Source organism: Dunckerocampus dactyliophorus, chromosome 6 (genome assembly GCF_027744805.1).
Source record: "Dunckerocampus dactyliophorus isolate RoL2022-P2 chromosome 6, RoL_Ddac_1.1, whole genome shotgun sequence".
NCBI lineage: Eukaryota > Metazoa > Chordata > Actinopteri > Syngnathiformes > Syngnathidae > Dunckerocampus > Dunckerocampus dactyliophorus.
In genome coordinates, this window is record NC_072824.1 from 29,272,966 (window position 1) to 29,300,268 (window position 27,303).

Sequence of the window (27,303 nt, forward strand, 5' to 3'; positions counted from 1 at the left end):
GCGTGAACATCCCATGGGCGTATGTGTTCTTAAAGCGTGCCACTGCAGCGCCACGGTTGGGTTGCTGAATCAAACGACAGTGTGACATTGTGGAGGTTACAGGGGTGGTCAACGCTTCAGGGTGTATTGTCATCGGCGACAAGCTTCGGGATCGACTGCGTTTTAGATTTTAACACCGTATCGTGTCAATAAGAATGGACTTTTATTTGTATCTCTTCCACTCCTAACGGGGCTCCTTACCAACGAACACAAAACGTGTTGCGGTCCACACCTCAAACCAGGAGGGAACTGTTACCTCTGCTTGGATGGAAATGGGATTTTCTTTCCGTTAACAAAGAAAAAAGCATCCTTTTTCAAAAGCAAAGTGGGGCGCTAGCTTGTTAGCAAAGTTGGCTACTCTAAGAAGTTTACTGTCAAGCCTGTAATTAGCAACTCGGGATATAGCAGATGTGCTTTTTCATCTGATGGCTCAGGTCAAAGTTCCGGTTTTAGTTATCATCACTCTTGTCGGAATGACCCTGGAGCGAGATCATATAAGACTACAATGCAACTTATACGCGGAAAAGTTTGCTAATATTTGGCTAGCTTGCGAAGCGTCGTGCTAGAAAGTGACGTATGGTCCTCAGCCAGACCTCTGGAACTCCACGACATGATGATGGGCTCTCTGAAGGCACTCCAGGAGTGGTGTCGGATACAATGTGAAAATTACCACGATGTGGAGATAAAGGACATGTCGAGGTCCTTCCGGGACGGCTTGGCGTTCTGTGCCATAATACATCGCTACAGGCCGGAGTTGATGTAAGTAACACTACTGTGCTCATCGATATGAAATGCTGTGATTGAGTACACTTCTGGACAGGTAAGTTTTTGAATTGAATATGTTCTTAAAAAGTATCCTAATACAGCCAACAATATTCTAAACTACAGTATAACCAGGATAATTGGTAACAGATTACGCCGACGATGAAATAATCGAAAAGATCAAGAAAGACAGATTTTATTAAAGAAAATTGCAGCAAATTGCATGTGAACGTGAAGACACTGACAGCAAATATTACCCAAGTGGCATCATTGACATCAGATGACATTATCCTTGCATCACAGCTTTTCTGTCTCGACTTTTGAACTTTTTAAGAAACAGTTAGCAATATTTCATCGGAGTCACCCATCTGCAACAATATTGTGCTCTTTGGGGTTTACTAATGGCATGATAATGACAAACAGTAATTCTAATAATAGCATTTTTAAATCCCAGCATTCACACTATTAAAGTTATGCGTCAAATCCCTACAAGCCAGTTTTGGTTATCAGAAGGTTTTGAGAATATTGAGTGGTTTTTCGGGAACATTTCTGTTGGATGCCCCTTGTTTGTATTATGTTCCCAATGTTATGTGTTGATTACATGGTGGGTTATCTGAACATTACCATAATGTTCCCCTAACCCTGAATGTACAGTATGTTACTTTTTGACAATCCACCTGTAGCGGGCATCCTTCTGTCTCGAGGGACAATGGTAGCGCCCCGGGGCAGGGCGCAAGCCTGGGCAGAGTGTAAGGAGATCATGTGCGGCCCATTCAACATGGCCCCCCTCTCGGCCTCGCCAGCTTGGTCCAGTTGTTCGTGGCAATTTTGGCTGCAGAAGCAGGGTGGGTGAAGTGTCTTGCCCCAGGGACACAACGACAGTGACTGGGTGGAGGGAGCGAGGATCGAACCGCCAACCTTCCGGTTTTTGGACGACCTGCTCCACCTCCTCCGCCCCAATCAATCCCTCACCACCTTTAAAACAATTATCACGGTATTATAAATGACTGCTTTGGTTAACGTCATTAATCTGTTCCAGAAGGTCCGACTCTAATCGAAGCAAATTTTTCCATAGAAAATAATGTAAATCCAATTAATACGTTCCACACACCCAAAAATGTTAAGACAAAACAATAATTATAGACAATAATTAGTCTTACATGCAAAAAATGATGCAAAAATAATTACAAATGACAAATGAATGGACAACAGAACATTTAACATTATTTTTCCTAGGTTTGTTGTAAAAAAAAAAAGCAAAAAAAACTCACAAAACCATCAATTAAGTAACACAAATAACACAAAATAAACACATTATTCTTCTGCAACCACGATTTGCAAAAATGTCAAAAATATATAAAAACTAAATATCAACGTTCTAGAACCAATAAATATGTACCTTGCTGTTTTACTATCAAAAATGGAAGAAAAAAAACAACCGCTAGAGGCAGAGACGTCACGCAAGTGCGCCGGCGAGGATGGCTTATGTCTGGTGACGTGTGCTATGTTTGACTGCAGATAACGTGAACATTCTACAGTAAGTTTGAATGCTTAAGTTTTGTTGTTGGAAGCAGAAATGAGTGTTATGGATGTAAAGTGAGACGGGCAGAAACACAGTGTCCCCCTCGATGCCGGGTTGATCGTCTGTTAGGCGGGACGCTTTGTATGCATTTATGTGCGTGCAGCGCAGCCGATGACCGAGCCTCGCCGTCACATTTACGTACCTCTGAAATGACAACAGTCTGCTCCTTAAGCCGTAAAATTCGGAGGTCTTGTACAGTTGTCTCGGTACGATCCATTGCCTGTTTGTTACGTCGTGTATCTCTGTACAACTCTGATACAAATGCTGTTGTCCTAAAATGGCGCATGAGGCCCACAATGCATTGCGCGATTGTATCGCACGATTTTGATCCAAGATGGAGGCGTAAACAAACCGGACGATATTTTGGACGCTAAACAAGCGGGCGAATGTAAGCCAAGGCAAACTTATAGCGAAAGTATTGGTTGTTAACTGAAAAACGCGCTAACTGGGGCGGTTGTTAACCGAGGTACCACTGTACTTATGCATATCGTCAGTAATAAATGATGCACAGGACTTTTACAGCAACATGTAATATTAAAAAAAATACAAATAACAATATAAGGCAATAAAAATATACATGTAAAATACAAACAACAAAATAAGGCACAAAAAAGCTAATTTAAAAATATGAAAAAAGGTATAGAAAGGAATTGCAGAAACTGCTGATTCCGAAAAGAACAAAGAAGGAAAATTTGAAACACAATAATAAACACATTCACAAAAGCATGACAAATTGAAAATGTTGTAACTACCACAAGTGATAGAAATATTTCAAATTAATTTAATTATTTTGAACATTGATCAACCAAGACAAATTTGAGTGTTTGCTCGATTGACCTACTCAAACGCTGCTTCTTCCTGCCCGGGATAATTCTTCAGACAGTTTGCTAGAGTAAAAGTCAAAATAGCAAAGTCACACATCAAAATTTTGTCCGTCAAGATGGCATAAAACTGAAGTGAATAATAAACTAATAGTAACAAAAGCGAGTTTGCAACTTCCTGGTCATGAAACGGTATCAAACTGGAAATGGAAAATTGAAAGCCAGTGTACCTTGAACTGAGTCCAGAGATGTGTACAGTGGTGTATAACACATGTATCAGGGTGCCTGGCTGCGTGGTGCTGACTCATCTGAAAATAGATATGAATGTTGGTCACTTCAGCTATGGTGGGGCTGTTACACATGGCATTTGCAAAAGATGAATCTATGCTCAGAGTTTCCCCTAGGATCTTCTGAAGCTGCGGCGGTGGGCTGCATGGGACTGCCGCCGCTGTGTTGTGCCGCTGCTGCGTCTGCAATTTTTTTTTAATTATGACAAATACCAATTTTTATGACTTTATTTATTAACTTATTTAAGTAGCGTTTTTCAACAACCAGCAGAACATGAACCAAGATCATGGCAAAACTGTTAATTTAATGGCAAAGTTGCTGAGACCACTTAAACTGAGAGTCTAAACTTGCCAGCTTCCTTTTGTTACCTGACCTATTTAGTCCAATAGTGCAAACAGCTCAACAACAACAATAGTACAAATCTGTCCTGTATAAACAGCATAATTTCGGAATCCATGGTTATGACAGCTCAGGTGTATCCAACTTGCAGCACTATGAAAGCTACTTTGACAAAAAGGAGAGGGGAGCTATTTGTGTTTTATGTGACTGCCAACATTTAAATTGTACTTTATTTACAAAGCACCTCTCCACGCCGTGTGTTCATTTGTCATTAAACACAGGCGTCATGTTTGAATAGAACACTTAAAAATACTAAGAGGTGAAGCAAATATTCTTTGGTGAAATACTCAACATCCGCTGGAGAGCTACTGCTCGCATATGAGCTACCTGTTGGAGACCCCTGTGATGGCATCACTATCTTAAAGCTGGACATTGAACAACTTAGGACACAACGTAAGTCATAAGTATTCTAATGATAACAAGAGAGGAAGATTGTTCTGTGACACTTTAAAAAGGTAAGCATGAACGTGATAGCCGCTCGTAGCTTGCCCAAACGAGCTAGCTAGCTCCCGCCAAAAGAGGCAGCGAGAGGCAAAATGTGTAAACAAAGATGCCACAAAGTCGAATGAGACGGAACATCAGCGATCACACACGCTGGCTTCGCTTGTGACGAGCTGTCGTCAATTGACTCCACATTTTACCGACAAATAAAGCACAGTGAAACATTTTTATGATGTTTGAAATTGTTTTCAAAGTAATTGTGGTCTGTATGTGCGTAAATAATAAGCTATACAGCATATATATCCATTCATACAATATACAACTTAACATTGTTTTCAAGTTATTATTTATTTTTAAGGTGTGGTGGCTTTTATTTTGTCGTGGTGGTGCGCCACGATCAATTACATGTAGCGGAAACCCCGAGGACTACAGAATAATTTATTACAGTGCCTGTCATTTAATTAATGCAATCTGTCCTCTGCACCTGCCAGAGTAAGGAGAAGACAAATTGTTAATGTATGACTATGTAGACAGAAATGACATGCGTAAACAAGTATGTAAGTAATTTGTTTAATCCAAGGACAAGGTGTTTGGATGGGTCTGGGTCTGACATGAAAAGTATCTTCAAATTATTTCTGTTGATATCTGGCATTATATAGATACAAAAATGTCATGGTAGGGTAACAGAAGGACAGACCGAAATGAGGACCAACTCACTGAGTTGTGACAAATAGAGACAAGTGTTTATTTAATGTGTCATACAAGCCCTACCATAATAGAGTTGGCAATAAGTGAAGCGGAAAATATCTGAACTCTGCGCAGCAGTAAAGCTGCAAGTAGCGCAGTGAATAAAATAGTGTTTGAGCTCTTTTTTTTTTTTTTTTTTCAATTGGTTTCCCAGCAAGGCTCTCCATTCAGCCTCCAGTGTGTACAGTAGCTGCAGTCAACCAGACAGTCCAGTTAACTCTGATCCAAACAGACAGTTCATCAGACTAATCTGCAGCCGATGCCTCCCTCTGTCAAACTAGATTTAGTTTTCTAATATGCGGCACGGTCATTGTACTGATAACTCTGAAGCCAGTGTGTCCTCACGGAAATGCAGACCATCTCACTGATGCAGCGCACAGTCACTCATTCCGCTCCCTCGGCTGAGAGATTGTGGAATCAATATGACAGCATGCTCATGAAGTTCAAAGAGTTTGATGCTCTTTGATAATTTTGGTTCATATTGCGTTTTTTATGCTGCTACAAGGATAACAATTATATTACAACTGACTAGGGATGCGGTTGATCTGATCCGGTGTTCGTATCGGGTTCCGATACCAGCATAATCCACGTATTGGACATTTCTGATATCTCCCGTGGAGAGTAACGATCCGTGAGCTCTGCCTGGCTCGTTCACGGCCACACGCAACAGTCAGACATTACAAACGCTCATCACGACACCAAACTTCCAGATCCTACATCATCATACTTGCCTGCAGAGAGGAGTTTGTTACAGCCTCATATGAAATCAACTGTCCTGATTGACTAACGGAGAACCCGCCCATTGTGTTCTGCATTGTGATTGGCTGTAGACCATTGTCAATTAAACTCCTTCGTGCAGGACTGCCTGTTTACTGTTGCTAGCGATCATACATGCTGAATGAAGGCAGAAGTTACGCGGCTGTAGGGCGCCTGGAATACTGTAAATTAATCTTCGGTTCATGGAGGACGAGGAGGAGGAATATGTTTTAACAAAGAAAACAAACGGTGCCAAGACAAGCCACGATCAGAGGAGCAGATACACGAGTCACTTAATTTCTTGTGTCCAATGTCGTAAATTGATCATTAAAATTTAAACAAAATTTGAACTTGGAGTGTTTAAACAAGAGAAATGTGATAAAATGTTAATGCCTGTCCGGGAAAAGTGTATAAAGTGTATGGTGAGGGGTTTTACAGCCTTAAAACATATATAATAATTGTACAAAAATATACGTAGTTGGCTACTTGGCGGATTTCACTTAGTGCAGGCTTTGTTGGGAACCTATCCTCCGTGATAAAAGAGGGAACACTATTCTTTTCACAGTTTGTTAGGAAGGTCTGTGGTTTTTGTACAGACACGTACACGCTCTCCCCTTCACAGTTGTCCCCTTGCCCAAAAATAAACCATGTACTCAAACAGAGTCATGGTGGACTCCTCACTAGTCATCATCTGTCTGGTGGTGTGCAAGCTCAGTGACACTCTAAAATGATCCTGTGCCAGCTAAGTGACGGAATAAGACCCAGCAGGACCAGTCAGTCATTAAGTTAGAGCTGCTGCTCATTGCGTTTACGAGTATGGGAACCAGATTAGAGAGAGCACAGGTCATTTCTGGGCGGGGGGGGGTTGGCTGTCCTGGGATTTTTGCATCGTCTATGCAAACACTGCAGTGTTCTTTAAACGCTTGGACACTTTCCAACATACCTTTGCAGATGTGCAAGCAACCTGGAACGCCTCAGATATTTTCCAGGGTTACTGCAGGATGTTTACTGGTGAGAGCCTGCCTTTAGTTCCTCACCGTAGGCCCTTTCAAGGATTTTAATCATCACGGCACCGCTTCTTTCCTGTTGTATGAGGTTTTTTGCCCAACTTAATTCACTTAGGTGTACTTTGGGGTTTGTGTGCTGTGGCGGCTGAGAATCTTTACTGCTGTGTGTGCTTGCCTGTTCACCTGAACACTAGCTTTTTGATGGTTTTATAAGTGGGTCAGTTAGCTAAATACAGTAAAGCTACGATAGCTAATTATTTTATATTGACTTAAATGTTCTCCTAAGATATGATCACTTTTTCACCCACTCTTTTATGTGTGTGTTCTTACAGAGACTTTGACTCCCTGTCAAAAGATGACGTCTATGAAAACAACCGACTGGTGAGTTAATTTGAGAGCCTTGTGTTCGTTAGGTTTCCTACGGTGCAGTCATCTTTGCGTATATAAAGTACATTAATTTACTTATGCTTGTGCTTTTTTATCTGCAGCCATACAAATCTTGACTAAACCTGGCTTGCCATTTTAAGGCAATGCTCAGTTATGATTGATCTCCTTTCATGCATTCTCAGTGACAATTACACGCGCACACAATTTATGTACATGAAGACTTGCACACATACAGAGATACCGGTACATACGTACTTCCTCACATTACTCACTGAGTTAACCAGGGTGTTATTATTCTGTTGATTTTATGTTGTTGGCAATATGATTATAGTTTATACAATTGTGTGCATTACAGTTATTGTCATTCTGATCACTATATAGTTCATAATTTCATTACTACTAATATGTATGACTGTTTCAATGCAGTATTATCATTGTGGTTGTTGATATTATTTTGTCCTTTCCGTCATGGTCGTTATAGCCGTCGCAGACATTTGCTGGTGTAGTCCTGTTTGTGTCTGTTGGTTTGTTATTGTTGTCACAGTTGTTGTTGTTGCTGGTGTCCTCTCTTTTTTTGTCCCCCTCTTATCCCCGCAGTCCCCTCTCTGTTCTCTTTTCTCTTCTTCTCTATCCCCTTCCTGCTCCGGTCCGGCCGCTTCAAATTTGCATAACAACCATACATCAAAGTGAAATCAATTCTGTATAACAGGGGAAGTGTATCTCACGCTTTTGCCTGGCACGGCAAATCTGTTGAGCACGTAAGGGCGTTTAGATCAACAATATTATCTGCCCTAATGGCTGGACAGGATGAAAAAATGAAGAAAAAAAAAGATTGATGCTGATGAAGTGGTATTAATTTAACAATATTAACAATATTTCTTATTTTTTTGCATGTTTGTCACACTTAAATGTTTCAGATCATCTAACAAATTTTAATATTAGTCAATGACAACACAACTGAACACGATTTTCAGTTTTTACATGAAACCTTTTATTAAGGGAAAAAAATCCAAACCCAAGAGCGCAGTGACGACTCTCTCAAGAGGTCACAAAAGAATCAGCTCTAACTTGCCTCAGTTAAGGTCAGTGTTCATGACTCCACCATAAGAAAGACACTGGGCAAAAACGGCCTGCATGGCAGAGTTCCAAGACCAAAACCACTGCTGAACAAAAAGAACATTAAAGCTTGTCTCAGTTTTGCCAGAAAACATGTTGATGATCCCCAGAAAATACTCTGTGGTGTGATGAGACAAAAGTTTAACTTTTTGCAAGGTGTGTAAATCTGGCGTAAAAGTAACACCACATTTCAAAAAAAGTACATCATACCAACAGTAAAATATGGTGCTGGTAGTGGTCTGGGGCTCTTTTACTGCTTCAGGACCTGTAAGACTTGCTGTGATAAATAAAAGCAGGAATTCTGCTGTTTAACAAAAAATCCTGAAGGAGAATGTCCAGCCATCTGTTGGTGACCTCAAGCCGAAACTAACTTGGGTTCTGCAGCAGGACAATGATCCAAAACACACCAGCAAGTCCACCTCTGAATGACTGTAGAAAAACAAAATGAAGACTTTAGAGTGGCCTAGTCAAAGTCCTGACCTGAATCCTAAAAAGGCTTAAAAAGGCGCTTCATGCTGGAAAACCCTCCAGTGTGGCTGAATGACAACAATTCTGCAAAGATGAGTGGGCCAAAATTCCTCCCCAAGGCTGTAAGAGACTCATTGCAAGTTATCACAAACGCTTGATTGCAGTTGTTGCTGCTAAGGGTAGCTTTGGATTTTTTTTCTCCCTTAATAATAGCAGATTGATTTAAAAACTGCATTTTGTGTTCATTTGTGTTGTCATTGACTAATATTTAAATTTGTTCATTTGAAACAGTTAAGTGTGACAAACATGCAAAAAGTAAGAAATCAGGAAGGGGGCAAGCACTTTTTCACACCACTGTATATCATAATAATGCAATATTTCCTTCAAGATGTCATCTTTCACTGTTGTAAAGTTGGTGGCATTGGTGTTTGTGGCATGTACTTGATTTTCTCACAGGGAATTCGTACTGTCTGTTAAATGAAATGCTGGCTTTTCAACTGTATTAAAGAGAAGCATTTCTTTCGCGATGTAGCAAAGTACACTTTCAGTGAGCGCACACCATTTTGCGCCGTTCTTATTTGCTTTGTGGACCAAACATCTTGGTGGTGAGTGTTGACTGTCTGAGCGAAGGCACCGCCTCTATGTGTAGCTTTTTCCCCTATGGGAAAAATGGGTTGGTGGTTTTGTTTTCGATGGGGAAGTTCGTTGCATTGCCTTTTTGTTGCCACCGCTTTCGGACAAATTCGACTTACTGGCTTGTCCGTGTTGATGGGCTCACCTCTGTTACCTTGCATTGCTCTCCTCTTCTCTGCTATGCCAGCAGGCCTCGCCTGCCCTCCATTCAAGTCCAACCAGGGGCTGAAAACAAGCACAGAGTGAACCTTCTTCCTGCCTGTTTCGAGGCGAGGGAAGAGGAAAACAGACGGCACATGCACCTGGCAATATATTGATGCCGGCAAAATGATCGAGTTCATTTTTATTTATCGTGTGATTAATTAATTAATTAATTAATTATCGAGAGACTGATTTTTTTTTTTCCCTCTGAATGACAAAGCTCTTCATGTTTTAACCCCGCCAGATCTAAGCCACTAAGTTTTACAGTACCAAACTAATTGACCTGTGAGTGTATATTTAAAAACATATAATCTTAAACGTTTTGTAGAAATACTGTGAATGTTGTGAAGTTTAGACAGTGAAACCAACATTAAACATGTTTTTCTTGTTAAGAGTTTCTGTCAGTGAACCAACAGTACATTCAGCAATGAAATGAGAGCATACTCATTTTCAGTGTGAGTAAAGGTTTGGCAGGACTGCTGTCGACCTCCTTTTTAGCGCCCAGCTTACAAGAAACTGAAGACGTTGGCTGGAGAGCCGCAAAAAAAACCCCCAAAACAATCTGCTGACTAATCAATGACAGCAAATTGTTCATTATATCCTTAATGGTTAAGCGCAAGTAAGCCATTTAGGACTGCAAATAAGTAGTGTGCTATTCTGTAAGTCTCCTTCCTGATGCTTGTCAACAAGCAATCATCCCATTCTTCATCTGACCCTTTTCATAAGACTGCTGTCACATGGTAATCCACAGTTCATAACTGCTTGGTTACATTGACAAGTTGACTGTCAACATTTTTATTTTAGTCTTCGGTTTTGGTGTAATCACGTTTGGTGCTGCTCTGCCTTATCCAGCCTTATGTGGCGTGTACTTGCAGTGTACTGTATATGTGTGCGTCTGCCCAGGATTTGTTGTTATATAACGGGGGCTAACTTCTAATTTCTTCAGGAGAACTGGTTGACACAAAGGAACAAAGCACTTCTTTATGTCCAGCTGATGGTGTAACACACCATGGTTTTGGAAGTAGTATAGGAAGTAAGTGTCTGCTACTGGCTGGTGATTAGTTTGTTTCTTCAGTTTTCCTGTTTTGCTTCACTGTAGGCCTTCGAGGTGGCTGAGACACAGCTGGGGATTCCAGCCTTGTTGGACCCAGAAGACATGGTATCAATGAAGATTCCTGACAGGCTCAGCATCATCACCTATGTCTCCCAGTACTACAACTTCTTTAACAACAAGTCTCAAGGTTTGTACTCAGGATGGTCCAATTCGATAGTCAGGATCAGTATCGGTCTGTTACTGTCCAAATGTTCTGTCTCCTGCTTTATTGGAAGAGAAACTGGTGATGTGATCGGTGATTGCGATAAATTTCAGGTCGACTGCGGTGATCAGCTGGTAAAGTATTTTCTTAATCAAACATAACGGAAATGTCCGAAATGCCACTACTAGCAGTGCGGCCACCGGACCAAAGCAGCAATCAGTAGTATCAATTTTAACGTGAAACTAGCTGACCTGTATTATTAAAGATGATGCACATTTGCAAGTGACAATGTTAACAACGTACGTAGCATCATAACATGAAAATGGCAATGCAGTCGTCCCTCGTTTGTCGCACTTAACTGGTTCCATCCTGCCAGACCGCGATAGGAAACGTGATATTTTTGTGGTTAGAGCATAGAAAACCTGTTGGACCTTTTAAATACAGTGGTACCTCCGTTAACGTCCACACGGGTTAGTGCGTTTTTCCGTTAAGATCCAAACTTTTTGCTAAAATTTAGCCTTGGCTTGTGTTCGCCCGCTTGGTTGGCGTTCAAAATGGGTGCGGTTTGTTTACTTTACACCGCCATTTTGGCTCACATGCCTGCGATACTTGCACGTGATTGTGCAATGCATTGTGGGCCACAAGCGCCATCTTTAGGGCAACTGCGTTTGCTTATATCTGCCAGAGAGTGATACCTGTGAAGCAGTCGTGGCGTTATTCGGTCCCTGCAACAGCAGGCATTACCCGTAGCTTCATTAATTCCATTATTTGCAAAGGACCTATTTGGGAATTCCCCTCGATTTGCTCCAAGAGGTGGTAGAAAAGTTAACCCATTCATGTGAGTGAGACACGCAGAGGCACACTTGGATACGCACCGCCCGCATTGTTTGCACATAGGTTGCGGTGCGTTTGCTGTGCTTTTATGGATTTTACATTTGTAAAATTTTACAAATGCAAGCTACGTGATCACCGCAGGGACATAAGAGATGGCCACCGCTCATAGCATATAGCAAGTTACCGAGCTAACTAGTTAGCCTCCAATTTATTCCTTCTAAACTTAAAGTGTTTCACACAGCGTGGGTAAGAAGGACAAAGCAAGAACCCAAAAAATACCATTTCCACATGGAATGGGAGGATAACTTTTTTCACTCTGTCATGTTGGAAAATGCCATGGCTGACTGCATGCAGTCATGTCATGTCTTCGAGGTATATGCCACAATTTTTCATTTGTTTTAAGACTGACATTAAACAGATTAAAAATGTCATTTTATCAAGCAAAGTACGTGCATGCAAATCCATTATAACTACAAAGAAGAAAAGAAGGTATCGGATTGGTTTTGGCCGATGTACAACTTTGCAGTATCAGTATCCGTATCGGACACGACAAAAGTGGTATCAGCCATCCCTAGTTTGTACACAGAACTCCAGGATGGAAGTCATATAATTCACTGTACACCTGCACAACTAAATCCAACACAAAAGCTTCATCATTCATTCATTTTGTACTTCCATCACATACGCTGGAGAGCTGGAGCCTATCCCAGCTGACTTGAGGTGAGAGGCGAGGGACACCCTGGACTGGTCGCCAGCCAATCACAGGGCACATAAAAACAAAACAACCATTCACACCTGAATGCCAGTACTGTGTGTTGGTATCCATAGCAACTGTTACATCCCATGCTATGACGTTCTCTGACAAGTTACCAAAGTACGACAGTTTTACTCTTGCATTTCTACAGCCAACCCTCCCTCCATGAAGAGGCTAGGCTCTGCTAGTCTCCATGAGCCAGCACAGAAAAGGCCTCCGACCCCTCTGGAGGACAGAGAGGTTGAGTCTGAGGTAAGAACAGAACAAAGTGATCACACCAATGGTAATGCCCCTCATGCATGTGTTGATTCTGACTTCGGAGGCCTGGCAATTTCTCTTCTGCATGTTTTACTTTCCAGGCCAGTTTGTCATTTAGTGCCTGAAAAAGGTCACAGAATCTTTGTTCAGTATTTGGATGTATTATGCAGCCTTGATGTATTTGCATGCGCCAGTTGGGGGTACAAAGTTATTAGAGCTCTCTAAAACACAAAACCCTGTCCTTCCTGTTCAGTTTATAAATAAGTATTTAATATTTGTGGCTTTGTGTTGCACGGTGGGGATAAACAAGCCAAACAGCAGGAGTAGTAGTCTGCAAAGATAGCATCTATATCCTGTCTCTCTTCTTCTTGGCCTGCCTTCATCTTCTCCCCTCCGTCCCCACACACCCACGTACTGGCATCTTCACTCCTCCTTCAGATGGAAAGCCACTCCACTCCCTCTTTTTGTACTCCCTCCTCCCCCATACATGACCCCCCCTCCACTCTGGTCATGAGACTAGGCAATAGGACGGACGGGTTAGGGGCTAGGAGGTGGAAGTAAAACTCTTCTACATAATACAGTATACTATGTTTTGTACTCCCCTAACACTGTGTGCCAAGATTTCATACATGCAGCTGCTGCTAAACCACTAATCTGCTTTACGCCAAGCTAAAAAAAAAACAAAAAAACTCAAATCACGCAGTAAATCTGCCTTACATAGTGGAAATAGGGGTCACACTTTACAATAAGGTGCACAAAAATACAGTAGTTGCTGAGGAACTAATGAGGAACTAATGGCTAAGGCACACTAATTTAGACTAGTTACTGAGTAACAAAGGAAGAACTGATGAGGAACTAATGAGTAGAGTAGTTACTGAGGAACTAAGGCACATACATTTAGAGTAGTTACTGGAAAAAGTAATGAGGAACTACTGAGTAGTGTTTAGGATTAGGAAGGTTAGTTCCTCATGAACTACTGTCATTTTGTGTACCTTATTGTAAAGTGTTACCAAAATGGGGAACTACCATTACTAACCAAATGCGTGTGAACTTTTTAAAGAACTAATGACAATATTATTTCTAAGTTTAGATCAGTAATGATGTGTTGAATGACTTGAATAAGAAGCACTGTAGATGAAGAATCCACATCCTCAAATCCTGACTCCATGTTTGATTTTCCCCTCCTCCATTGCTCTGCATCTCCCCCCGCCCCCCGGTTCCCCTGACATCTCCTCCCTGTCCCTGACGTCCCGATCACTTGCTAAGGAGGCGGGTCTAGAAGTGGCAAAGCGCAGCACGCTAAGCAGCACCTGCACTGCCTGTCAGAAGCATGTCCACCTGGTGCAGCGATTTCTGGTGGACGGCAAATTGTACCATCGAAACTGCTTCAGGTGAGCACAGTCATGAGTGAAATAGTGGAGCCATGAGACACAAGCATGAACGATTGAACCATGTATCGTCTTCGTTTGGAGTTATTGGGGTTTGGACCTAAAGTTGTGCTGGACATCTGTATAGTGAACAGGGCGCGATGATGACATACTGTCCTGTGCCTTTTATTGAACTTTCAGGTGCACCGAGTGTCGTAGCACTTTGCTACCCGGGTCCTACAAACTAGAAAGTGATTCTGGGGTGTTGGTTTGCACCCACCACCTCGCAAGACAAGTTTCAGCAAATCAGAACGGCCGGACGGATCTCAGCCAGAGACCCGTTGTCGTGCAGTCAGCCAGGAACGGTCACAGCAAGACCGTCTACACCTCGACCTCTGAGACGGACCGGCGAAAGACCCCATCCCCGGTTGGCAAAGTGAGTGATACTGACGTGCCCACCAACCCAATTGTCTTAGTCACTCCCGCGCCAGCAAACACCGAGGTCTCCTTGGAAGACACAGACATACATGACGACGATAAACAGACAGAAGAGAAACCCCGTCCCCCCTCTCCTCCAAATCCTTTTGATGAGAGCGATGATGAAGACAACGAGCCAGCTGGGGCAGAAGAATCACTAACCAAAGATGAGACCAACGGTGACCTCCCCTGCACACCTGTCAGTCAAGAAGCCGCATCTCGACCGGTGCCAGCCCCTCGTCGAGTTGCTGAGATAACCCCACCACCCCGCCCTTCCCCGCGAGTGAAACTACCCCGGACAGCAGACAGCCTTGCAGCAGGTGCGTGATCACCCTCAAGGGAAAATGACTGTGAAGGTGGCAAAAGATGAGTGATGCTTACGTTTGATCTGAAATCGCAGGTGAACTTCAGAAGCAGCCCACCCCTCCAAAACCTAGAGAGAGATCCCAGTCTCCGAGAAGGTAGCTGAATTCTATGAAACCCACTTTTCTTTGTTTTCATTTCCTTCATCATCTCATCCCTGGCTTTCCCTGTGTATGATTCAAGCGACATCATATTAAATGTTGCCACTCCATGCCTCTGTTGGGATGTGTGCTGTTCCCCTCTGTGACACCTCCATGTGTCTGTCTCACTGTCCAGCTTGTCCAGTGGCTCACATAAACCCAAAGACCCACCCTGGCTTGCCCTGGTCCAATCAGAGACCAAGAAGAAGAAAGCTCCTCCCCCTCCCTCTGCAGGACTGGCAACACCTCCCAATACAGGCTCTGTGTCTTCTCTTAAAGATGAGGGCTCCAGGTCCACCACGCCCCCTTTGCCCTCTAACCCCTTTGAGGATGATCAGGATGACACGAACGAAGCAGAGGAAGACGAGGAAGCTGATGCGGTTCCGGCCACGGTGGTGGCAAGTCATCCGTGGTACAGTATTACACAGGTGGCGGATGTCTCGGGTGCGGTCACGCCCCCGAGCACAGGAAGCTCCTCCCGCTCGGCGAGCCCAGGAAGTGCTAAAAGCAAAAAGCGACCAGCACCTGGTGTGCCACAGCCACCTGCCACAAACCAAGGTTAGAAAATGTCTCTGCACACAATTTTTTTTGGGGCGGGAAATTAAATGAAAAAATGAAATGTAACTTAAATACCACTAATGCAGAGACGGTCCCTAAGATACACACATTTTTTCCAGTGTGCTTACGTAGGGCCTATACCCCCAGCCTGTGGCGCAGCCATCTTTCCTTTTTCTTTTTCAGAACTAACACCGTGCAATGATGTATAAGTAGTCCGTCTTGTGCTGCAAACGGGTTCCCATTAATTAATGGAATTAAAATAAATTTTGGTCCATAAACAAGAGACTTGCCTGAGGCAATATTTTTAAAAAGGTAGGCCAACCACGGGGATAAAAGTAAGGAGTTGTGTTTGTATTACTGTTTGATTTAATTCTTTCCTGTCATCCTGTTATTACTGAGTTGTATATGTCCATTTGCCATGTGTACATTGCACTTCGGAGTTCATTTAGGTATAAGTTCCAGCTTACACTAAAACATGATTCACATCACAGTCTAGGAACGCAACTCATTCGTAACTCGAGGACCGCCTGTATTTGGTTGTCCAGAAGCCCGCTTAATTGTGTCCGTATAGGAACGAGGACCATATAAAGCATGGCTGCCCATCATGTGATGAATTTATCGTGTTGACTCTACTCTTACCTCTTACGTGTATAATTCAATGGCTACTATTCCATCATAGTAACTTTATCCTGTTGGTGTCCCAAAGCTGTATATTGAAAGTGACTAAACTTGAAAGACAGGACTGACATGATTTCATTGATGTTTATTATGTCGTTTCTTTTTACCACCATCCTCTCTTTCCGTCCTATTCCGAACACATTCAATCCTCTTCAGCTCCTCCTCGCTGTCAGCAGTCTTCCTGCTCTCTAGCTCTCAGTGTGGAGAGTTTGTCCTCTGGGTCTGACCACAGCTCCTCCCATCGCCCCTCAGCCACCGGTGAAGGCAGCAAGCAGGAACCCAGCTTCTCCAAAAGTGTCTCGGAGCCTTCCATCTGTACACCATCTCCCGCCTTGCCACCCTCCTCCTCCTCTTCCACCGAGCGTCTGCCTCATTCTTTCCTCAGCCCTTCTTTGTCGGCGTCATCAAATGCAAGCTCCGCCCCTGCTACCCCGCAGGTCAGTCGCAGCCACGAGACCAAAGGAGCCACGACCACCCCCAGCCCATTAGCCTCAGGAACCACCTCATCGCATAACAAGGTAACAGAACAAAGAGTCAAACATTCGGCATGAATAGCAGCCTGTGCATTTTTGTTACAATCTCTTTTGTCATTTTAGCGAATATGCAAGGAAAATCCATTCAACAGGAAAGTTTCCCCTTCCCCTGCCAAATCCAAAAGCAAGCCCCCAAAAGGTCCTCGTCCTTCTAGACCTCCAGCTCCAGGTCATGGCTTCCCACTTATCAAACGCAAGGTACATAAACGTTTTGATCGTTTGACTTAAATGGAAGATTCCAACTTCTCTCCCTTAAGTGGCTCCTCTCATGCAAACACTGATGCAGGTGCAGTCAGACCAGTACATCCCGGTGGACGACATCCACTGGGAGATGAGTCAGCTGGAGAAACAGCTGGATGAGCTGGAGCTAAGAGGCGTGGGGTTGGAGAAGAAACTCAGAGACAGCACGAATGGTATGAAACCACAGTGCCTCTCTGTTTGCAGACTATGCAAATGAATTGAAAGAAAGCCATTTAGAGGACTTGCATAGCCTGAATTTTATCCTTTCATTGAAGTTTATATACTCCGTTGCCTGTGTTTTCAGATGAGGATGAAGAGCACCTTTTGGTCGACTGGTTCACGCTCATTCATGAGAAAAACCAGTTAGTCCGACGAGAAGCTGAGCTGGTCTACACGTAAGTTTACTGCTAGACCTGCGTTTCCTCAGCGCCAGTGGGCCATCCGAAGGCACCACAGTCACCACAGTGCTGCAAATTTTCAAGACACATGGTAGAAATATAATGACATCAACCAACACATTGAACTCAGCTTTATTGATAAGTGGGGAACTACAAAAAACACAAGTTTTTATGTTTTCACATTATTCCGTTTTTTTCTAAATACAATCTGTTATTCATCCAGCCATCCATTGCTTTACTGCTTTATAAAAATAATTTAAAAAATGCATCACCCGGATACTTGTTGTTGCCATTGACATCCAGTGTAGCATCACGTGCCAGATTAAAACCTAATAAGATTGATGTGTCTGTTAAACACTGTAGTTTTTTATGTACATTTACAGTAGGAAATACTAGCTTGTGTACACACTGAAGATGTTCGCAGTCTGTCCATAAGACACAAATCACAGATAATGTGTGTTTTATGCTCCCTGCAGAGTGAAGCAGCAGAACCTCGAGGAGAGGCAGGCTGATGTGGAGTATGAGCTGAGGTGTCTTCTCAACAAACCAGGTTGGTTTGAGGGCCCAAGGAAAGACCACCTGTCGCTTGTGCGTTGTATCGATGTGCTCCACTTGAGCTTGACTACAGGCTTCCTGCGTAGAAGCACAGGAAGTTCCTGCTATGTACATGATCACCTACTGCATTTACACAAAGCAAAGGATGTACAGTCGTCCCTCGCTACATCGCGGCTCGAACATCGCTCCATCACTCAGTGATTTTTCAAAACTGAATGAAGAAATGATTGCTGTTTCGTGGTTGACTACGGCCTATTATTAGTCAAAAATGCACATTTAAGCAAATATTACATATTCTTGGCCTTAAAGAAAATGTTCTAAATGAACCAAAATACAAATACTGTTCAAGGCAGGGGTCTTAAACTCGCCGAATTGTATTTTGCAGCCCGCGACTTGACATCAAAATGTAGTGCAATTGCAGCCACTGTGTCACTAGACACAACACTACCTACAATCGCTATTAGCTAACACAAAATGACAGCACAGCACGTAACAGGTAAGTAAACATGCACAGGGCAACTACCGCTATGGGGAATAAGAAACAACTACGTTAACTAACTAACTACTAACTCTAAACACATACAGTAACTTCAGCAACGTTTTACAAACCACCAAAGTACCACAATGCATGCTGGGAGCTGGCATCGCTCCCAATGAGGGGTGTCTCTCAAACTATCGCGATATTAAACCCTACTATGAATTATCCATACGCTGCTCTCGCCTTATGTTATTATTATTATTATTATTATTATTATTATTAAAATGTGCTGTAAAAATTCCAAATTCCAAATTCCAAATTCTATACCGCTTGTCCTCATTAGGGTCACGGGTACACTGGAGCCTATCCCAGCTGAATGCAGCAAACTACAGACTATGAAATTATTTATTTTTTGTGTCACCCTATCACCGTATCGAGATGAAATTATCGTGAGCCACGTATCGCGTATCATATCGTGAGGTACCCCGAGATTCCCAGCCCTGCTCCTAATAATTGACGCAGCCCAGCCTCACCCAGAGTCTGCCTCCAGTGGCCCCCAGTCAAATTCAGTTTGATACCCGTGGTTTAAGGCACTGCAAGACGTTGATGAATTGCCACCAGGTGTCACTATAAAGCACCAGACCTGATCGCCCTTTTATTATTTTAGAATGATTGATCTCACAACAGGCCCAATAATAATAATAATAACAATCATCATCATAACACAGTCCACTGTTGTGGCCGTACTCGACCTAAAACTCAACTCTGAATCTTTGATGTCACACATGAGCATGAGTTTTATTTATGTCTTAAATGGCTTATATCGCCTACATTGGGTAATAGGAGTGTAAAGGTAACTATAGGGGTGTTATTTCATGTCTAGAGTGCTCTACAAATGGTAAAAACCATATTTAGAAAGCCATAAACGGGTAGCAGGAGGGACTTTTACTTTTTCAGTCATCAAATTCACCGCTAGTTACCTGTCATTTGGATTTGAACACTGTCTTAACTGTAAGAATAAAAATCAAAATGACCGACTCCCCTCAGAGAAAGACTGGACAGAGGAGGACAAGAGCCGTGAGCAGCAGCTTATGGCCGAGCTGGTCACCATCATTGAACAACGCAACCAAATAGTCAACAACATGGACCAGGACAGACAGAGGTAACTCTCACGTTAAACCCCTTAAAACCTCCATGATGGTCTGTCAACACTAACAGCACCTGTCTCACAGGGAGGAGGAGGAAGATAAGTTCATGGAAGCTGTGCTGAAGAAAAAAGGTTGGACGGAACACTTCCTCCCATTTCTTACTGTATTAAGATTCTGCACATCTAAATACAGATTATCAATGAAAGACAACAAATCAACTATTACCGTAATTTCCGGTGCATAAGCCGCTACTTTTTTTCTTCAACTTTGAACCCCGCGGCTTATGCAGCAGTGCAGCTAATTTATGGATAAGTTCTAATCTTGTGACATCTCCCTTGCCTCAGAACTGATACTAATTGTTTAAATACTGTGCCGCTCGTGAGTCAGTGAGGAAAGGCTAGCTCTTTCTTTGGCAGGAGCCAATCACAAGCTATCGGTGCACTCCCAGCGAGCTTGTCAACCCACTGGGAATCGCAGGAGGTCATATATAACAACATAAGAGCCTAACTCACGGTGTCATCTTAGAAAAAAACACTAAACTCATCACACAGCAGCTTTACATTCAAAAGGTATACCTGAGAAATCAAACATGTACCAATACAAGTTTAAAATGGGGAAAAAAATAAATCTATTAAAGTTTTCCCATTGTGCAACACATGTATTAGTGCCTGCCCAGGCGCTGCAATGACGTCAGCCTCCCACTGGGCTCCTTTGGCTCCATCTGGTGGTCAGAAGCAGCATTGCAGTGCCATTCATCAATTTTCTATGCCACTTAAATGCTTTGCTTAGACGAAATGCATTATAGGAAAACTAGTTTTTTTTAAATTATTTAAACTCGTATTGGTACATGCTTGTATATTTATTAGGTATACCTTTTGAGTGTTAAGTTGCTGTGTGATGAGTTTAGCGTTCTGTCAGATGAGTCAGGCTGTTATACTGAGTAATGACCTCCTGCAATTTCCAATGGGTTGACAAGCTTGTCGTGAGTATTTTAATAGCTCATGATTGGCTCCTGTCAAATAAAGAGCTGCCTGGTCCTTACGAACTCTTGCGCGCCAGGACGTGCCATTTTATGACGTGGACACATATGTCCAAATCTGTTTTTTCCTCTAAATTTAGTGGGTGAGGCTAATACACCGGAATTAACGGTATGTGCAATAAACACGTGTGTTTGCACATTTTGCACAAACATTGCTTATGAGATAATAAAAGATATCTTTAACATGAGGATGTGGATGGAAGGTGCATGGCATCCCGACTTCATACTTTTAAGCACAGTCTTAAATTATCATCTGCATGACGTCATTCTTCGTCTAGGAAAGCCTATGTCGCTCATTGTGTCAATTTTCCCCATCAGACTTCCATAAGGAATCAGATGGAGGACAAGAAAAGAGAAAAGGGTCCAAGTTCAAACCCATGAAGGTTCTGAAGAGGCTGAGCCAGAAAGGAGAACCTGCTAAAAGTCCTCGTAAGGAGAACAGCTGATCCACACAAAGCGTCACACTGAAAGACCATGGGGATTTTTTGGAAGATGTGTCTCGTGACCCTCATGACTGTCTTGAAGTGCCACACAGAGTCCGCTTGCGTCTCCCTGCAGAACCAAAATGACAACTCAAGTGCTTGAACATCTCTCTGACCTTTTCAGTTTTCTGTCAAATGAAGCCAGTGAGCCTGAATCGCTCTCCTCCAATACCCATGAGCTCCTCACGTCTGACGTTGAGAGGATGTTGAGGTCAGCCTTACTTTCAAAACAACCTGTAGCGGAGATGCTCAGTGGTGAGTAGTCATAATACATCACATCTTCTCCTTATCTTCATGTTCACACGGAGAAGAGTGTCATTTATTTGCATAGTCCGGACTGTCAAGTGACATTTTGAACATATTGAGTGACTCAAGAGATGGACAGATGCCTGCCTGAGAAGTTCATAAAGGTTGCATGTGCAATTAAAAAAAAAAATGGTGAAATAGCAGTTTTAAGCTGTTTATAAAAAAAAAAACAACAAAAAAAAAAAACTGGAAAGCTCTGACTGTTCCATTGTTAATTTATATTTTACTATGCTCCAAGTGGGAATTGGTTTGTGCGACTCATTTTGTTTGTTATATATATTATCAAAGTTTTAACTTTTATTTTATACTCGGCTCAGAGCTAGTGAATAAATTGTACATTACATCCGTCAAGCCCCGCCCACCTCTCCCCATCATGGCGGACTTTCTCCTCCATAGCGTACTTCGCTTCTGTTCTGTTCACTTGCGGCCGAGTCAACCCTCCTGTTTTTAACTCTACACTCCTTGGATTTTACCCCAAAAACAGGATTTTAAGAAATGCTTACAGTGGAAGGCAGATAAATAAAAGAAGTTGATAGAAATACTGCAGTGGTTTATGGTTTATTTCACCTTTATGCACTATCTTGGATCCACTGGCCTCTCAGATGCCATCACTTCCTTATTTGGTTGTTGGGCTTCATCTAGTATCTCCAGTTCCCGGATTTTCTAAATTAGAGTTCAGAAAGAAAACAAACCTCCGTCAAGATGACTCAAATAATTCTAAGCTATAGTTTTTTTGTTTTTTGTTTTTTGTTTTAAATATACCTGTCACTTTTATACATTTTGTGCAATACAAATGCTAAAACCAATCCATCCATCCGGGTCGCGGGGGCAGCAGTCTCGGTAGGGAAGTCCAGACTTCCCAGGCCAGCTATGAGACATAATCCCTCCAGCGTGTCCTAGGTCTGCCCCGGGGCCTTGTCCCAGCTGGGTATGCCCGGAACCCCCTCACTCGGGAGGCATTCGATACACGGTTACAAAATGGTGAAAATTGTGATTAATCTGATTTAAAAAGCAATCATTTGACAACCCTATTTATAGTATTTCTAATAATTATTATATTCATATTAATTTTTCATGATTTTTTTTTTATATGCCGAGGGCCAATAAAAAAATTAAGGGTCCATCCACTTTCTGTACCGCTTGTCCTCACTAGAGTTGCAGGTATGCTAGAGCCTATCCCAGCCCTCTTGGGGCAAGAGGCGAGGTACACCTTGGACTGGTCGGCAGCCAATAGCAGAGCACATGTAGACAAACAAGCATTCACACTCACAGTCACACCTGCGGACAATTTAGAGTCTCCACTTGAACAAGCATGCATTATGTTTGGGAATGGAGAACAAAGATGATCCAACGGAGACACCAACCAACGATCTCCTGACTGTGAGGCCAACATGCTAACCGCTAGGTCACAGTGCGGCCCCTAAACGAATGAAATGTACTATTATCTGATACAAACGCAACAAATTAAACATACAAATGAAAACCTGATCTGATGGGATTTTTGGGGGCATGAAACGGTTTAATATCACAGCTTCCGTTCCCCTGTGTTGTTACAAATTTGGATTATTTTCACATCAATGTGTCGAATGTCACCAAAATGTAACCACACACGTGTCCCATTATACAAATCCAAATAGTTTACCTGTGATATTTCAGTGTTGATGATGTGGATGTACTGCTTCTCCTGTCCTAGAGAGGCCATGTCAGCCAGGAATTGTCTCCTTTCCTCGATCTCATCCAGAACTGCAAAAGAAAAATGCATCTGTACATGATTTCACTGATCACATTGCAAGCTTTCCATGAAGTCACCTGCTAATGTTTCTAACACTACTCCAGTGGTTCCCAACAATTTCACAGTCCCATACCCCTTCAGACATTTGACTTGTAGCCATGTACCCACTGCTCTGTTTGCCCCCTTCCTGATAAAACAGAACTTAGCTATGGTTTATCACACCTGAGTTCAATTTCTATAGCCACGCCCAGGCCTGCCACACCTGCTGACAATCAAAAAAATCACTTAAATAGGACCTGCTTGACAAAGTGAAGTAGACCAAAAGATCCTCAAAAGCTAGACAACATGCCGAGGAACAAATGCGAAAGAAAGTAATTGAGATCAGTGTGGAAAAGGTTATAAAGCCATTTCTAAAGCTTTGGGACTCCAGCCAACCACAGTGAGAGCCATTATCCACAAATGGCAATAACATGGAACAGTGGTGAACCTTCCCAGGAGTGGCTGGCCAACCAACTTGCTTATGCAACTCCACAATCCGACCACGTTCAAAGAGACAAAGCTTCTTAGCTTTAGCCAACAGGAGGGCATGACAGTATGCATGCCGGACAGAAAATGACAATTTTGAGCAGATTTAGGCTTTTATAGCCTGTGGTCTTAAACTTTTGATCAGGTGACAAACAACCTATTTCAGTTTTTTTTTGTTTTTTTTTTAATTACAAGTTTTTTTCTCACTCCCCCTTCTTGCTCTCCTTAAAACCTCATTAAGATCCAAATGTGCAATAGCAATTTTTCAACTGGTCTTAAGATTTTGATCAGGTCTGCACTCTGTGGTCTGACGAGACAAAAATTTAACTTTTTGGAAAGTGTGTGTCCCATTAGATGTGGCGTAAAAGTAATGTCGCATTTCAGAAAAAGAACATCATACCAACAGTAAAATATGGTGGTGGTAGTGTGATGGTCTGGGGCTGTTTTGCTGCTTCAGGACCCGGAAGACTTGCTGTGATAAATGGAACCATGAATTCTGCTTGTCTACCAAAAAAATCCTGAAGGAGAATGTCCGGCCATGAGCACTGCCCTCTGTAGTTGTAGCCTCCACTGCTGAATGTGTACCAATTCAAGTTCCTTCCTTACCTTCCTGATAACGGTCCCTCTCCTCCGTCACTGCAGCTTTTACACACGTAGCAACGTTTTTCGAAGGTGCATCATCTGCTGATTCTTCTTGTCCTGTCGCCAAGATGCTTTGAAGCCTCCTCTTCTCCTTTTCTAAGTCTCCTAGATGAAATCACAGGAGAATGCAGATGAAATGCAACAATTTTACAAGGGATTCACCAAAACAAACCAGAGCGCATTCGCATTGGCTTTTTTCACAGTACTAGCGTACTTGTGGGTGCAGGGCAAAACCTTTCTCTGACATTGTTCCCAGAGAGGCAGGAAGCGGCACTGCGTCTCTGAGGACGACCTGGCAGGAGTTTGTGGACACATTTGCTGCCTTTAGGCTGACGGGGGGAAACTGACGATGGAGGCTGAGTGGTCAGCGGCAAGGCAGATCCGTCTGTGGTGGGAAGGACATTTTTTAAATGCCGCAATATTTAGGTTTGTGCTGACACAAAGTCATGACAATGCCCATTCTGTGGTCGTACACTACTCACAAAATGTTAGAAATTCACGTGGGCACTCGGCCTGGCAGGATAATAAACACATTAATCACACAACTAAAATGAACTAGATCATTTTGCCCGCCTTGTGAAAAAGGTTTGCCACACTTAAATGTTTCAGATCATCAAACAAATTAGTCTTTGACAACTCAAATGAAGTTTTTAAATAAAATGTTTTATTATGTTAAAAAGTGATCCCACCCCCCTTAAAACAAAACTGAGATTAATTGAGATCTATCAGTGTGGGAAAGGTTATAAAGTCTAAAGCTTTGGGTCTCCAGCCAACCACAGGGAGAGCCATTATCTACAAACTGCCAACATTTGTATTTTGTCATTGTACTTTCTTAAAAGTAATGTTCAAATCGTGTCTCGTCTCGTCTCATGAACTCTGCGTCTGGTGACGACCCTAGTGACTAAACATCCCTTCAACATAAAGTGACTCTATGGTTATTATGCACCCAAAAGTGTCAAACTTACTCTTCAGGCACTCGCTGATGTGTTTTCTTTGGCGGTTGGTGAGGGTCAACTCCTGCATCATTGCTGTGCACATACACAGGGATGAATACAAACAAGGTGCACAACGGAGGTGGGAGAACGTCAGTGTTTTGCAAGTCTCAAGTCTTTAATCCCAGGTCTTGAGTCAAGTCTCAAAGATGTACAAGCCCAAGTCAGGTCTCAGGTCAAACTGTCGTCAAACTACACACAGAGATGCAACTTTCGTCTGTATTAGTCCGACTATGGATAAACTAACTCAGCGGTAAGACGCCTACATCTAATAAAAGTTACCCGTTCACTTGTAGCAGCTAGTTATGTAGTTATGTTGTCTGAGGGCTTTGCTTCGCGTCATGAACTCCACTATAGAAATGGGTGTTTTCTACCCTCCTGTTTCTATTTCTATTTCACTATTACTTCATGATGAATTGGAAAATGTGCCCGTTGCTGGAAGCTTTTTAATATGTTGCCTTCACTTTGGCTGCATTGCCTTTTGCATAATCGTTTTCATTTCTTATATATCGGTAATGTTTGATAGCAAATGCTAACTAGACGTAACGCTGTGTGTCTAATACGATGTTTTTCAACCTTTTTTGCACCAAGGCACATTTTTTTTATTTAAAAAGCCACAAGGCACACCACCAGCCGAAAATGCTAACAAATTAACTCTGTAGCCCACATTGACAACATAAAGTTGTTCTCATCACAGTGTCAGTGTCGGAATCAAATAAACAAAAATAAAAAGTATTTTAGAATTATTTACATTTCTACTCGCTCAGTGTGACACCTGGGCCTGTTTGGATGAACACAGCGCTAATAATATAACAATATTCACACTTCCTCAACAACTCTGTCTCTTTTGGAGATGGTGTTTAAGCTTACTTGTGACCAGAGCACTGTTGGATAGCTTCTCGCCACACACCGAGCACAACGTAGTCGTTTCCTTGCACCCCCAGTGAAAGTAAATCCAAATGAAAGGCTGCTAGCATCCATGCATTGATTAGTTTGCCTGTACAGGGCAATTAGCTACCTGCTGCCACCTACTGATACGGAAGTGTATTACATGGTCACTTTGCCGATCACTACTAGACAGCACAGACACTCTGCAAAGGCACAATATTTGCGGATAATAATTAGATGAAATTGGACACTTTCCCACGGCACACCAGACAATCCCTCACGGCACACTAGTGTGCCACGTCACAGTGGTTGAAAAACACTAGTCTAATAGACGCTAAATTGCAATTTTGACGTTACCAGATGCATTCAATGAGACAGATTCTGTGGGAAAAAATGGTGTCTTGCTCGAAATTACATAATAACGGTCACATTAGTTAAATATTTTGAATGAGGACACATTTTAAAGTTCCGCACTAAAAATCTCAAGTATTTTTTAGGTCATCAGACTAAAGTCCGCGTCAAATCCCGAGTCGCTGATGTCAAAGTCAAAATCGAGTTCAGAGTCAGTGTGACCCGACACCTCCGTTGGAGACAATGACGTCACAGCATTCTTATTTATGTCTGAGTGCATCTTACATCTCAGCAGGTCCTGAGTGTTCTTGCTATACTGCCTGGAACTTGGGCTCTTCCCCCGTCCCACATTGACTGTGCATTGTGAGGACCTGCCCATCTGTGCAGCACACGCCGTCTCCAAACTAGACTCTGTATACTGCAATTTGTTTCTGCAAAAAAATGGACGTTTGAAATGATTCTTATATGATTACTACCGCGATTATAGCTTTCACGTAAAAATAGCACCTTTTTCGATTTTTTTTACAGCATTTATGCAAGGTAGTTGATCGACTGAAGTTGACCAAATCCCAAATTTGGGGTTAGAATTCGATCGGTAACAGCTCAAATGCTGTAATTTACCTTTTTTGGGTCGTCTGCAGACGATGTACGGCCATAACAGT

At 42.5% G+C, this 27,303-nt stretch overlaps 2 protein-coding genes across 3 annotated transcripts; one reads left to right on the forward strand and one right to left on the reverse strand.

Annotated features, from left to right (window-relative positions):
* Positions 1-24: 24 nt before the first annotated feature.
* Positions 25-25,168, forward strand: micall1a (MICAL-like 1a). Its single transcript, XM_054778737.1, has 16 exons — positions 25-798; positions 7,175-7,223; positions 10,747-10,888; positions 12,643-12,743; positions 14,016-14,140; positions 14,318-14,913; positions 14,994-15,054; positions 15,233-15,654; positions 16,489-16,850; positions 16,929-17,063; positions 17,152-17,278; positions 17,410-17,500; positions 17,980-18,053; positions 19,584-19,698; positions 19,769-19,815; positions 21,042-25,168. The coding sequence occupies exons 1-16, from the start codon at positions 650-652 to the stop codon at positions 21,167-21,169; spliced, it is 2,724 nt and encodes a 907-aa protein (XP_054634712.1). The 5' UTR covers positions 25-649; the 3' UTR covers positions 21,170-25,168.
* Positions 18,000-27,303, reverse strand: c6h22orf23 (chromosome 6 C22orf23 homolog). 2 transcript variants are annotated; one of them, XM_054778744.1, is made up of 8 exons: positions 27,263-27,303; positions 26,927-27,072; positions 25,376-25,438; positions 24,625-24,795; positions 24,375-24,515; positions 23,154-23,254; positions 22,079-22,174; positions 18,000-18,136 (listed from the first exon to the last, which is right to left on the reverse strand). In XM_054778744.1, exons 1-7 carry the CDS (start codon positions 27,295-27,297, stop codon positions 22,088-22,090), a joined length of 744 nt encoding a protein of 247 aa, XP_054634719.1. In that variant the 5' UTR covers positions 27,298-27,303; the 3' UTR covers positions 18,000-18,136; positions 22,079-22,087. The 2 variants fall into 2 exon arrangements, with proteins under 2 accessions (XP_054634719.1, XP_054634718.1); XM_054778743.1 differs by lacking the exon at positions 18,000-18,136 and adding an exon at positions 20,304-21,439.